Source organism: Atractosteus spatula, chromosome 17 (genome assembly GCF_055471065.1).
Source record: "Atractosteus spatula isolate fAtrSpa1 chromosome 17, fAtrSpa1.hap1, whole genome shotgun sequence".
NCBI classification, from domain to species: domain Eukaryota; kingdom Metazoa; phylum Chordata; class Actinopteri; order Semionotiformes; family Lepisosteidae; genus Atractosteus; species Atractosteus spatula.
Window position 1 is genome coordinate 7,946,341 of NC_142722.1, and position 13,810 is coordinate 7,960,150.

A 13,810-nucleotide genomic window follows, 5' to 3' on the forward strand; every position below is an offset into this window, starting at 1 on the left:
TTATGCGGTTTGGAGTACTACACTCTAATAGTATCCTGTACAAGGGCTTTTGGTCTAAAAGAGTAATAAAATAAAAGAGAAATAAGAGTCAATTTATTCAGAATTAAGCCTTAAAAGGCTTGTATGCTTGCATTTGTTATTGTGCTTCGACTTTAAGATATATTCAGGAAAACTAAAATAACCTGAAACACGACAGACAATTGACATCATATTATGTTTTGTAAAATCCCAAATTAAACTTAAATTTTAGAAGCCCAAGAATACAGAACACAGCATCAGTCACGTATTCTGTATTTCTGAGTCTAGTGAAAACATTAAGTAAACATAGAATGAAGTCATTTTATTACAAAAACATTTTTACTTACACGGTGAAAACATTTCGTGTTCCTGAAGTATTTTTCTACATTTAGCACTGAACAAAACAGAATTCTATTTGGGTTAAAGATGTAGGATTATTTAACAACTTTCTCTGTAAAGAAAAAATCTGACTTTCAGGATTTATCATTTAGACAACCCCATATTAAGCTGCTTTAAAGTAATATCTTATTCAATAGTTACATCTTCAAATTTCCTCCATGTAACACCTGGGTAAAATAAGGTCATTGCTTCAAACACTTTTTCCTGCATAAAATTGGCATGGAAGACTTTATTCCTTGACATCTCTTGTTCCCCCGTTACTCCTTATCTTTTACTTGCACTTCATTAAAAAGTGAAAAGGCACGGGTAGGGGTGTCAGGCATCACTAACCACCAGATCTCGGGCTGCTTGGAAAGCCGCAATCATGGAGCTTAGCTGAATCTTCTCATTTGTCCCGGAAGCCATCCTGTACCTGAATAAACAGACACGAACACACAACTAACATAAACCATGATGGACATTGTTTCAATCCCTTCTTTTCTAGACCCAAGCAGTTCTGTGCTAAGAATTAAGACAGTTGCCGAAGAAACAGATCGTTCACAGCAGAACCCACCAGAGTGTATGTGAAGAATTTATTGTTAAGAGCACCGCTCAATTGGACTCGACAAAAACAAAGCGACGCATGCTGAAGCCCACCCTCTCCCCCTAACAGAAGCCAAGCCTTGAACTCTGTAACCTCTCCAAGGCTCATCGAACACTCAGCTCGAAAGGGACGCCCGTCGAGAGTTTTACATGCCGGTGGTTAGCAGCCAGCCGAAAGCCGACACTTGAAGAGTCAAAACAAAACCTTGAACCGCGAGAAAAAAAACACGGAGGTGGCCAAGTTCTGTGATGGGGTTGTACAAAACCGAAGACGTCTGACCACAAAATCATAATTAAGAGTGAAACTAGGTAAAAGCTTGCAATCAAACATACTATGTGCTAAACCGTGTTACGGGATACAAAGAATGACCCATTTAGAAGAAATCTGAAAAAGTAGCTGCACTGTACCATACCATTTCAAGCTGCAACTAAAAGGCACATCTCCACAACCCTGTTTGCATTTCCCTCAACACCAATACTGACTTTTCTTCTAGCTGAATTACTACCCTGCTGTGACAACTTATACAGTATTTAAACACGCCTCTGACAAGAAGAGAGAAATATTAACATTTAATAGAGGAATTTCGTAAAAGAAAAGGTTACTAGGTTTGTTGGAAGGGGACAGAGAAAACCTCTGGGACATATCAGCATAACTCAAAGCCCTGTACTTTAAATGCTGTTATGTGCCTCATAGTCACTGACTGTATTAATTTCCTGTAGTTGTCCAACATTATTCTATTCTATCCTACCCAAGTCGATATTACATTTAAGGACATTAGATTTTGTAGAGAAAAATGTAGAGAATCTCTTCATAGAATGACTGGTGATTGCCAACTGGATGAGATCAAAATAAAAGTGAATGAGACTAAGGTCTATAATGAATGTGACAGAAATGCAAGGCCGTCCAAAGCAGCCTAAATTCTTAAGTGAGGAAACTTAAATGCTTGAAGGGGCTACAAACGAAAGGTGGCAACAACAGAGTAATAAATAGGCTCACAAAAAATATTTTTAATTACTGCATTACAAATAGCCATGATGTAGCCAAGTTGAATTTAGCTTTCACAACACATTAAACATTGAGTATAACCATTTCTTCCTTTAAGAGCATTTTGACAATGTGGAGTGCCTTGCTTAAAATTTACTATGCACTCTGTTACAAAACAGTTGTTTCCGTGGATTAATGTGACTAAGAAAAACCTCAAGTACTGAATTACTATAACAGGAAATTGCTGTCTGTCCCCAGAAGATCACCAGTACTATTTTATCTTAAGATTTTGTGCTGTGAAAAATACAGCCTGCTTAAATAAGAAACATCACCCTTAACAGTCACTACTAAATGGGTTACATTCAGTTACATTTCTATTCCATGTAACATGAAAAATTGAGGCAGGTTGCCTTCTTTACATAAGCACAAGGTCCAAAAAACCTCCTTCTACTGTCACGGGTTTAATTCTCCATGTGATAAAGGAGCCTTCCCTCCTGCACAAACCCAAATCCCATTTCCAATGTATCAGAGGTCTCCTGGAGGGTCCCAGGGGGCCAGTGTATGTGCAGCATTCAAACTCTTAAACCAGTAGTGAGTGTAGAATCTTGAGAAGCTGGTCCAGTCGGTCCAGTTAAGCCAGTAACCAGCAGGTTTATCATGTAAGGAGTGGACTTGGAATGATAAAACACACAGATACACCTTCACTCCAGGACCAGCCAGCCCAGCAATGCATCAGATACAGCAACTGAAAAACTTACTAGCACGTAATGCTGGATCTAATGCAACTAGGGACTCTTTCCGTTTAAGAAAAAAAAACATCTCAAAAGTACGTCAACTGTTTAATGTCGGCCCAGGGAAATTTACTCTCCAACAAGAGATTATCACTAGTCTTGCACTGCACCTACGTCTGACTACTTCCTTTATCCTGTCCTGAAAGGTTACTTAAAAAGCGTCCAGTTTCACAACAAAGTGGGAGATGAGTGCTTACAGAAGGATTATCTCCAATAGCCATCTGGTGATCTTTTATTGTAACACAGACCTTGTTCTTTCCAAAATCATTTTTTTCCGTTTCTGTTTAAATGTGAAATGACAATCTGACAGGGTTAACGAAAGCACACTTCTGGTAGACCTTTCTCCTAATTTCGTACTTCAAATGAAAAGAATATATAACAGTGTAACCCGACTTGCATTACCAGAGAGGTTTAAATTGAGCTTTAATTAATGGTTTTATTCATTTAAATTAATACAATTTTAGAAAACAAATCCTGCATACATGTGTATTCATCTTTAATATGCATACTACGCAGACATATGGAATTTCAGCCTTCATATGTCTATACTTTACAGTTGTAGAAATGGAACCAGTAAATAAGTCTTTTACAAAAATAGCACATGTAGGTTTCCCCACTTAACATTTACTTTAAACATGTAGATAAAAAACTGCACTTACTCGATATCTGCTAATTTGATGAGCAAGCCCATTCTAATGTTGGGAGGAAAGTCAACTAGGGGGAAAACAAAGATATGAATACTGTTAGTTCATTAGAAGTAAAAACAAGAAAGCTAATATTTCTTTCACCAATTTACAACACCATGAAACAAATATCTGTAATAAACAAAACAAAATTCCAGTACGTGCTTATTACTGTAAAAGAATGTTTTGGGGTTAGTCCATTGAAAATAACCTCCAGTGCACCTGTTGTTTACCAAGAGCCTGCTACATTTGGAAGAGAAAGAGAAAAAAATAAAAATAAGTTTACCAAAGGGGTGCCATGGAGCCTGTGACAACAAGACCTATTAGGAGCATTATTTAAAACAGACGTTCGGTAAAGTCTGGTAGGTACTTTCAACAGGAGGTGCATTAAAAGTCATTCCAAACCTTAAGCACCTTCCAAAAAGCGGTCAAGACAGCTCTCTTAATTGTCTGCTTCAAACGCTCTAAACAGGAAACCTCAGGATATTATCTGCAAGCTGTTTTTCCTGTGCAGCTGTAAGTGCACCCAGCTGCTAAAATGAGGAGTTAAACTGAATTAGGTTGATAAGAGCTCAGGGACAGACCACTACAGGTGTTATCTTTTGTCTAATGGGAATCTTTGTAGGTTACAAAATGCTTCCATGTCTTCCCAGATTATATTTTACTAGTCCTATCTCAAATCTCTTCTTGCTTTGTGTATGGATAAATCTAAATATAGGGTCCCTGTGTGATTCTACCAGTCAAGATGCTCACACTAAGCGCATTTGGAGCTGTACGGTTCGGATGTTCACTGCTCCGATCCTGGGTCATGTCACTGGCCAGCTGAGCCCAGAATTCTGCAGGTAGCAGAATTCATCAGCTGCACCAAGTTCTCCAGTGGGGTGTGCTTTGGCACTCTGCGTATCTTCTCTTGTGTTGGAGCTCTATCAGTGCCCCCAGTCAGAGGACACTGCCAATCACAGAGAGAACGCAGAGATTCATCAAGCACCTTTTACACTGAGGTAGACCACAGGTGTTCTCCGACAAGACACAGCACAAAATAGCTTGCACACCTATGGTAGCATGTGAAATCTTTTTTTCTTTGGCTTCAAACTGGAAAGTTTAATTTAGGCAACATTTTAAGAAGTTGCAAGTCAGTCCCACAATGCATTTTAAATAGGAACAGCTCTCTGGAGACTCAAAAGTCACAGGAGTACCTTTTTGTGTTTTTTTTCCTTGCTGTTTATACCCCTTTGTTGGGTGTTCTTGTTAATAATGGAAAGAGATCGTTTTTGCTTTGTACTCCTCACCGTGCCCGGCCAGGTCTAGTAACTGAACTTGAGAAGAATTAACTACTTTCATGCCAATTACATTTCTTCTACATTTTTAAACACCACAGCAATGGCACTTTGAATTAAGAGCGCAACAGGATTAGTTTAATATGCAATAAATACATTTCTTCAAAACCTTGTGTGATTGTACCAAGTAAAGAACACTGTGGTCCTAATTAGACCAAACAGTAAAGTGGTGCTTGTGTCTTTCTGCCAGTGAAAGGTGACAACAGGCTTCCCAGAGGTTCAAGCCATCAGGGTGGTCCATAATCTTTTTTCCTGTCCATGTTAAACTAAGGAGGAGTCCCCAGGAAACATAGCCAAAATAAAACTAGTTATATCCTAGCTTAATTCCCCTGTTCACGTTTCGTAATTGTAATGCAAACTAATATAATGCAAGAATATTAATAATATATCCTTACAGTACACATGGTTAAGAAAGTGCAGAAAATTACAAACAATCCCAAACACACCATATTTTCCACATCTGGTAGTTACAAAGCATACAGCTGCTTCTCTGTGCAAAGTGTTTCACCGCTAGACTCCGTGCTAATTAGGTTTCCAAGCTATATTGAAACTTGGCAGATCAACAACCAGAGCTGTTACAGATTTGCGCCTCACTTATTTTTACACCCACACTGGGTAATCAACTGCCTGGTGCAGCACGGCCCAGCAATGCAATTTAAATTAGAGAAAGGTGATTCCGAATGAACCAGAGCGGCCAGCAGATACCACCCCTTTATTTACTAACCTGGTGTCTGTTCTCTGCAGATGACAAATGGCTGCTGTTCGTAAACTGGTTAACAAAGTTACTGTACGTTCAGACGTGGTGGGCGGACCATATCCGTGTTCGCACAAGGACAAAAAATGAACCCCGGGGCTCCAGCGTGAACCAAGATGGCGGACTGACCACCGGTTTCTTTTCCGAATTCGAACTGCCTCTATCTGGTCAGAACCAGTTTTTCCACAGGTCAACAATGACCGGCTCCACTTCAAATATGCACCTCTCAAGCTGCTACAATATTTTTTTTTATGTTTACCTGACGAATCATGAGCCACTGGTTAGAACTGATCAAGGCACAGGATGGATTTCAAACACTGCTTAAATGGACTGAAAATATCATGCAATGGTGCTATATTAACAAATATGGCTGCCGGATTGCCATTACACTTTTTTTTGTGATACTATAAACTTAATCTTTAGACTGCTCATGGTCAAATACAGTGTAAATGTGTGATAATCAAAATTAGCAAGTATCATCCTAGGCACAAGACAGGTGACTAATATAGACACCAAACTGCCAAATTGATTTACTACAGTATTTCATAGGAAGGACATTTGTTGGTGTATCATGACTTCCATGTTGATTGTCACAATTCTTTTTTCACTACTAACCTCATTACTGCAACCTAATTACATCCACTGGTTTACTGCACAGTACTTCATTACAAAAGACCCTGCTTGGAAATGGTCAAAACATTTATGCCATTAATAGTTAATTTTATTTTGCCTATTGCTAAGACTTTTAATTTTTTCCACTATTTTATCCTTGTGGTTTACTTTTAAATGGTGGTGGATTTTAAAAAAATGTAATCTAGCTGCAGGTACAAAGATCTTTTGCCTTATTAAATTTTCTAACAACGGCCACCTGAAACAACAAGTGCCTAACCAGTTGGAAATTAAAAAATTCAGGGAGACATAAAAGTAAAATAATAAAAGAAACATTTCATAATTATTGCAGTCAAGGCTTTAAGCATTATGTGTGTTTAAAGTCCTAGAAAAACCCAAAGAACAACACTTCTTAAACTATCTACAAGACAAAATCTTACAAGGTAGTAGCCAAGATATAAAAAAAGATCACATAAAAATACGACACTGTAACTATCTACAACACGATAAAGATTCCCAAACAAATCCTTTTTCCCCAACTTAGCTGTTCAGTGGAAATGCTATGCTCTCTAAAGCTTCTAAATGGCTCCTCCTACAATAGGAACATCCTGTTGTCATGGAAACCGCAAAGAGTCTCCAGGGAAACCAGTGCAAGAAAACATCCAGCATCACCATGCAGATGGTGTCAAATTCAGGCCTAGGTCTCTACTGGGTATTACACTGCGGTCTGCTTTAACACAACTATCAGCTGCATTGTGCTGAACGTACCCCTGGAGGCTTGATTTTTTTTTACTTAAATATCTTGCTGCCCTATAGGCTTTGGTTAAGGAAGAGCAAGAACAACATTTAAATATTTCTTAAATATATACAGTTTGAAACAAATACAGCTGTTTTAGTGGGAGCAAAAGAATAAAGCAAATCTGTGATGCTATAATCATCTTTAATGCTTCTCTTTATCCTATGTAATTGCAGGGTTGTTTCTTAAACCCACCGAATAAAACCACTAGCAACATTATTTTGTTAACCTCAGTCCATGTCAAAAATAAGGTAAAAATATAGCCAGGAACCTAAAGGCCTGCAAAATGTGGAAATACTGCATCAAGCACCATAGCATTACAGCTGAAAATAACCCCATCTCACCAAAATCATACCAAAAACACATTTTTCTATAATTCACTTTTCAGGAGCTTTCATAATTCACCTCATTGAGTGAGGAAAGTGTAATGTATAGTAGGAAGACTGACAGCCATGAAGTCTGAATTGTGAACATCTACCAAGATCTGACTTACCTCTATGTATCAAAAGGTGGATCTCTGTCAGGATATCATGCAGGGCCAACCCCTTGAGTGTTTTAAGGCCCATGATCTCTTTGATCCGCAGATAAGGAACATAACTGTCATTTAGGAATATACACAAACTAATACAAGGCGAAAAAAGAAAATATTCTTAATGTTAGATGTTAATTTAAGTATACTGTCATTATATACAGTGCAAACTGCTAGGATATGCTAATACTGGCACCTTCACTTAAACAATTACTGTAAATGTACACTCAATATCAGGAAGGCATTAAACCTCTACGCATGAACTCAACTCTAAAAAGCAAGACATCAGCACTTCCTTATGGCATACATGATGTGCCATTTAAATTCAAAGGTATAGCCATTGTGAACTACCAGGGGCTTGCTACTGCTTGATTCTGAAGCCCAGTGAGGGACTAACACTGCACTTTACCGAGACAGACACCCCCTCTGTGGGTCATGAAGTTAGAAAAATAGATGTTATTATCCTCCAAGAAAACATTCAGGACTGGATTAAGTCAAAACTCTGATCCACATGCCAACTACAAATTCCAAACCTAATACTTAAATCAAGGAGCCTCTGGCCAAGACAAAACCACCACAAATACCAAGTTTGGAATTTGCGACCTGATTTAATCTGGCTCTCTGACAATAAAGTACTGTATTTAGAAACAAAGTTCTATGCAATATGTTGCTATAACACAAGAGTAAAGTTATGCATCTATCACCTAGCACACGTCTCTCATAGTGCAGAAAGTGCTCTAGAACAAGAAGTGAAAAGATACGTTTGTACGCTGTGGTAAAGTCCTTATTGAGGGACCAGTCTAGGATGTTGGCAATGTCTGACTTCAGTGGGTGACCAGTACAGGTGTAGACTGTTTCTTCAGTTACCTTCGCATAGGCCATACTGGTGCTCTGTTTGAAAACACATTCAGAAAAGGTCTTTAGCAAAAAGAGTAATAAACACAAATGTGTGCCTTTTGACAACAGACTAGACTACTCACCTGTAAGATGTTTAAAGATCGCCTCATGTCTCCTGTAGATAACGTCACAATAGCTTTCAGTCCATCGGGTGTTATGTCAACTCTGAAATGAACATGACAAAAAACATCACTGCTTTAGGCTGCTAAGGAGGATTAATAAGGGCACGATATGGAATTATGGACTCATTTACACCATTAACTCCACAGAAGATGGCTGGCCTGAAGTCTCACAAAAACATTTCCCACAAGATGAGCTCAGTGTTGTAAAAGGGCACGTGGTGAACACAAGAGTGCTCCGCTATTGTACTCACTTCTCCTGCTGGATGACATACTCCAGTCTGGGGACCATCTGCTCCTGAGAAAGTGGGCCGAAACGGAACCGGGTGCATCGAGACTGCAGAGCAGGGATGATCTTGGACAAGTAATTACAAATCAAACAAAACCGCGTGTTTTCTGTGAACTTCTCAATCACTGCCAGGGGACAGACAGACAGAAAGAAAGAAAGAAAGAAAGAAAGGAATTGACCTGCAGCTTAATAAAACAAAACTCACAACACACTTAGAATATGCCAGCATTGTTTTCTCATGACAAGGTAAGGCTATCTTTGGAAGTGAGATCATTATTTGTTATGCTGTTGGCTGGTACCATAGACTGCAGAAATTACTCCAAGTCCTTGGACATTTGGCGCACAGTGTGAAGGATAGCAAAACAGATGGCTACCTCTTCTCAAAGCGTTCTGGGCGTCCTGGGTCATAGCGTCTGCTTCATCCAATATAACCAACTTAAACCCTTTCCTAAAAAGTGATAACACAGAACAGACATTTAGAGATGTTTTTTTTTTTCATACAAGAGGTTTACTACAGTTCTGAACGTGACAAAAAACTGTAACTGAACAGTATGTTTAGTTGCACTGTTTATACTGCTACAATAGGTACCCATATATAGTGCACAGGCTGATGCCAAATACTATCACATTCTTACTTTCCCATATTATAAAACAATTTTAAGGCAGAGCAACTGTATCTATTCAGAACATATGCCTTGTCACTTCAAGCATCTTCGAAATTTGAAGCACCATCCCAAATCCTGCCTATGAGTTATATGTCAGCTGGAATAAGAACATTCCTGTGGTTCTCATAGGTCTATACAAAACAATGATAGGCATTTTACAGTGTTAGACAATGGTAAAACTTCAAAACAAATCTGACCTGTACAAATGCTCTTCTTTTCAGAAATGGGATTGTGCTCTCACTTTTGTCGTACACTATTAATAATTAATGAAACACACTACATGTAACTGACAAAATAAATAACAGGCTTCTCACTTAAAGATGGTCCTAGTGCTGGAAAAACTCAGAATGGGTCCTCGGACAACATCAATGCCTCTGTCATCAGAAGCATTCAGCTAAACAAAAATAAGGACACTTGTAAGTTCATGGCTTCCAACACTAGGTTTGTAACACCATATAATCATACAAAGCATTCCTTTATATACTATATGTTATAACACATTGATACTACCAATCTGATATTGTACTGCTCATTCATCTGTGGTGCGGTGGTTCGTAGGTCCTGCAGGTCTTAGAGGCAGCCATAAATTATCAATGAGCAGACCACATGGTTGCTTCACTTAAGTCATTCAGAGCTCCGCTAACACAAACACAAAAATCAGAAGACTCTATGGGACAATCAGCATGATGGACACCACAGCTCTAGAGCATATAGGGCTGGTTAAATAGACAAGGTATGTTTAAGCAATAATTGCAACAATGAGACAGCTACAGCTGACTGACTGACATTCAGATACCATGTTCTGCATGGAGACTGCTAGGTTTGACTGTCCAATGTTTTGTGCAGTGAGTGGCTCAAGTACCTCTAAGACCATGGAGCTGAATTCTTTATCCTTATAGAGCTGTTTGGCACAGGCCAGGATGGTGGAGGTCTTTCCTGTCCCTGGAGGGCCGTAGAAGAGGAGATGTGGCAGCCGATCTTCACTAATAAATTTCTGGACTAAAAAAAAAAGATAACCCGGAGCGAAAGGCTTAGAAAAACAGAAACCGTAAAACACTGAAATTTCTACAACCATCTCTCTAATGGTTTACTTAATACCTAACTGTAGTTTCTGTCAATGTAATGAATTTAATAGGTGAAATGAAGAGGCCACTGAACTCACAGGTTGTCAACATTTACATCCAGTACAGCAGTAGGGAATAAATAGTACGCTATACCTAAAGGTGAGGCTTTTCATAAACCTGAGCTCAACATGGGAAAAAATATGAAAAGTTAGGAAGCAGATGACCTGTCGCAGTGCCTATTTGTCAACACAGACCACAACAGAAATAACTCAACACCAGCTGAAGGATGCAGATATCTGGAAGTGTAGAATAAAACGGTTATAAAACGGTAATTCAAATCACAGAGGTGATGATAAGGGGGGCAAAAACATACATACTTGTACTGAGGATGTCCTGATGGGATATCAGATCGTCTAGGGTCTGTGGCCTGTATTTCTCAACCCTGAAAGACAACAATCGTCAGCCCTGCAATAACAACCTGCACATCAACAGAAACCTTTTTACTTTCCGTTGAATTTTTACCTCCTAGTAGCGAACACAGACTTGCGGATCGGCATCAACGGTGTGTGGCCGGAATGGCTGTACTGTGTGTCAGGAACTCGAACACTAGACTTCACATTAAAACTGACCTGACAGCTGACCGGCAATATGCAGTGTCGACTTTAGCATGTGATGTAACGCACAATTGGAAGTTATGTCTACACTAATTTTACACTGCATCGTCGCTATTTTAATTAGGTCTTTATTCTCCATCGAAACCAGGCATGGAAAGCAAGAAGAAAGAATAATCAATCTGTAAAATGATCTGATTTCACAGTGGGGCATGAGTAATTGGTGCGATACAATGCCGTGATTAAGTACCAAAAGTGCAGTTCTCGACTTTGTACACTCCAAAGAAGCGATTCACCGAATTATCTGATGTGACTGACAATCGTACATTTTTGGATTGTGATCGCTAGATGTGTTCAGCTTTTTTTAAAACACAGAACCAGTAACGAACACAATGATCAGGCAAGGTACATTAGCTCAACTAGGTGGACTTACCATGGTAAGTTTCTTGACTGTAACGGCGTCTTACTGGTTGAAGCCATGTTTTAAAATAAATGTTATATAACTAATACTGAACACATTAACCCTGTATTTCATACATTCCCTGCAGTTGGCGCGCTTTACTACGTAAATTTGTGTATACACGCCTTTCTGGCTGCTGGACAAAGTGCTTTACGGCAATACATTGTCCAGTCAGATCTGAACTTTGAGACGAAGAGGCGGCGCTGACTCTAATGAGAAGTGTTGGTAACCTAGCAATTTTATCGTAAAATGGTTGTCGGCGGCGGGTTAGACGATAGCGTCGTACTAAGCTTTTTTTCTGTCTGTTGCTCTTCCAGAGTACTATAAGGATATTTCTTTAAATTGTTTAAAGAACACTCTTAATTTATTTTTGCAACATTACATTGTCTAGTTAAAAAATGACAAATCATCTTAGAAATGTTGTGCATCCAAAAATGGGTGATTATAAATTAAAAATAAATAGCACAGCTTGTTATGGAAGCGTTAACGTGCATGCGTTAAGCAGAAAGGATTTAATCATAAAACCAACAATATCCTCAGAAGAAGTCAAAATCCGTCATACCAGATTAATTACAGAAAACTCGTGTGAGGCAAATCCCCCACCGATAATAATAAAATCGTATGTTTGATCCCTTTTCCACATCTCTTTGTTTCTAAAGAGTAAGTCAGTAAAGGCTTTTGACAACCCCCCTCCCCTAAACCCAACACGCCAATGTAGTTAATTCCTCCACTTATTCCTCAGTGCAACATAACTGAATATAGTTAGAATTTTACAGTGGCTTTGCTTAATGACCTTTACATAGTGCTTTGTATAATTTAATACACGGTTTCAGATTAATTAGATGTTAATACAATATTTTATCTATTTTTTATTTTAGATTTGTATTTTATATTTACCACTGAATAATAATAAAAAAAAGAGATTAAATACCTTGCTGCTTTGTAAGACAATGCCTCACAAAAAGGTTCTTTGTGTTGTACATTCATAATAAGTGTGGTTTCGCCTCACTCTGCAGGTGACAGTGATAAAATGTCAAAAGAATTTATAGCAGGAATAAAGCTCCCTCATTTGGAGTGACATGTTTATTTTGTCTCCCAAAATGTTTATTCCTCCTATCCTTCAAATACGAACTGTCGCACTGTGTCCACTGAAAAGGGAATAATGCTGCACCTGTCCTAAACTATGTTCTGTAACCTCAATCACACAAGGTTGGCATCTGTTCTACAAAAAACACAAATGATCTATAAACATAAAACACTGATAGTAAGGAGGAGGGGAGAACAATCTTAACTCAGCTGGGAAAGACAAAAACAGGCTCATTTTGGGTGAAAAAAAACCAATGTATCATTATTATTTATTTATCCAGAACAACTTGCATTTGTACAGGTAGACATTTTACTGAAGCCTCTCTCCATCCATTTTCTAACCACTCCTTCTAATTCAGGATCGTGAGGGATGACAAGCACTGGACGGGACACCAATTTTTCAAAAAGCCAATTAACCTACAGGTACTAGTATGTTTTTGGACAGTAGGAGGAAACCCACACGAACCCAGGACCCTAGCACTGCACTGTGCCAGTGTGCAGCTGAAATATGTAACTCAAAGGTGCAATGGAAATACTCCTGGGATATGAACCTACAACACTCCAGTTATGAATCCTAAACGCTACTCCTCACTGCTGCACAATGGAATGCCAACACACAACATTACATACTCTATGCTTATTTGTTTTCTTAAAATAAGACATTTTCCTAGGGTTAAGACTGTTTATATACGATTTTGTCTTTGTAACCAATACTTGTATCACATTCTCTATTTTCCCTGTAGTTTTACCAGTATTTGTTTCCCTCTCATAACGTTTCATATACATATAGAAGTGAATCATTTTGAAGTTCATCAAAATAAACGTGACACCTAGTTTTTCAATCTAATCAACAGAACCACATTCACAGAGAAAAACTCAAGTCCAATCAGTTCTGTAGCTATAATGAGGTCAATATCAATTACCACTGTAGTATGAAGCAATGTATAATTACTATTATTTTCCAAAACGTAATGACAGCGTGGAGAGATGCCACTTCACGCTTTGTAAATGCGTCCAAATTAATTTTGATCTAGACTATCTGGCTAAATATGTTGCTACAGTATGTATTAAGCCGCCACAACATATTTAAATTCTTAATGGCAAATCGATTTAACTACCACACTAACATTTCAAAT

General features: G+C 38.5%; 1 protein-coding gene across 1 annotated transcript; it reads right to left on the reverse strand.

Annotated features, from left to right (window-relative positions):
* Positions 1 to 327: 327 nt before the first annotated feature.
* Positions 328 to 11,737, reverse strand: rfc5 (replication factor C (activator 1) 5). Its single transcript, XM_088935891.1, has 11 exons — positions 11,562 to 11,737; positions 10,895 to 10,959; positions 10,316 to 10,452; positions 9,768 to 9,847; positions 9,163 to 9,236; positions 8,754 to 8,913; positions 8,464 to 8,545; positions 8,245 to 8,374; positions 7,448 to 7,525; positions 3,435 to 3,489; positions 328 to 829 (listed from the first exon to the last, which is right to left on the reverse strand). The coding sequence occupies exons 1-11, from the start codon at positions 11,606 to 11,608 to the stop codon at positions 733 to 735; spliced, it is 1,005 nt and encodes a 334-aa protein (XP_088792017.1). The 5' UTR covers positions 11,609 to 11,737; the 3' UTR covers positions 328 to 732.
* Between the last annotated feature and the right edge of the window lie 2,073 nt (positions 11,738 to 13,810).

Excerpts from the sequence above, each read along its gene's own strand:
- rfc5 (XM_088935891.1), bottom strand. The coding sequence starts at position 11,608 with ATGGCTTCAACCAGTAAGACGCCGTTACAGTCAAGAAACTTACCATG. Across the intron at positions 8,914-9,162 it reads CCAGAACGCTTTGAGAAGAG|TGATTGAGAAGTTCACAGAA; the intron begins GTAGCCATCTGT and ends GTCCCCTGGCAG. Across the intron at positions 8,375-8,463 it reads GATCTTTAAACATCTTACAG|AGCACCAGTATGGCCTATGC; the intron begins GTGAGTAGTCTA and ends GTTTTCAAACAG.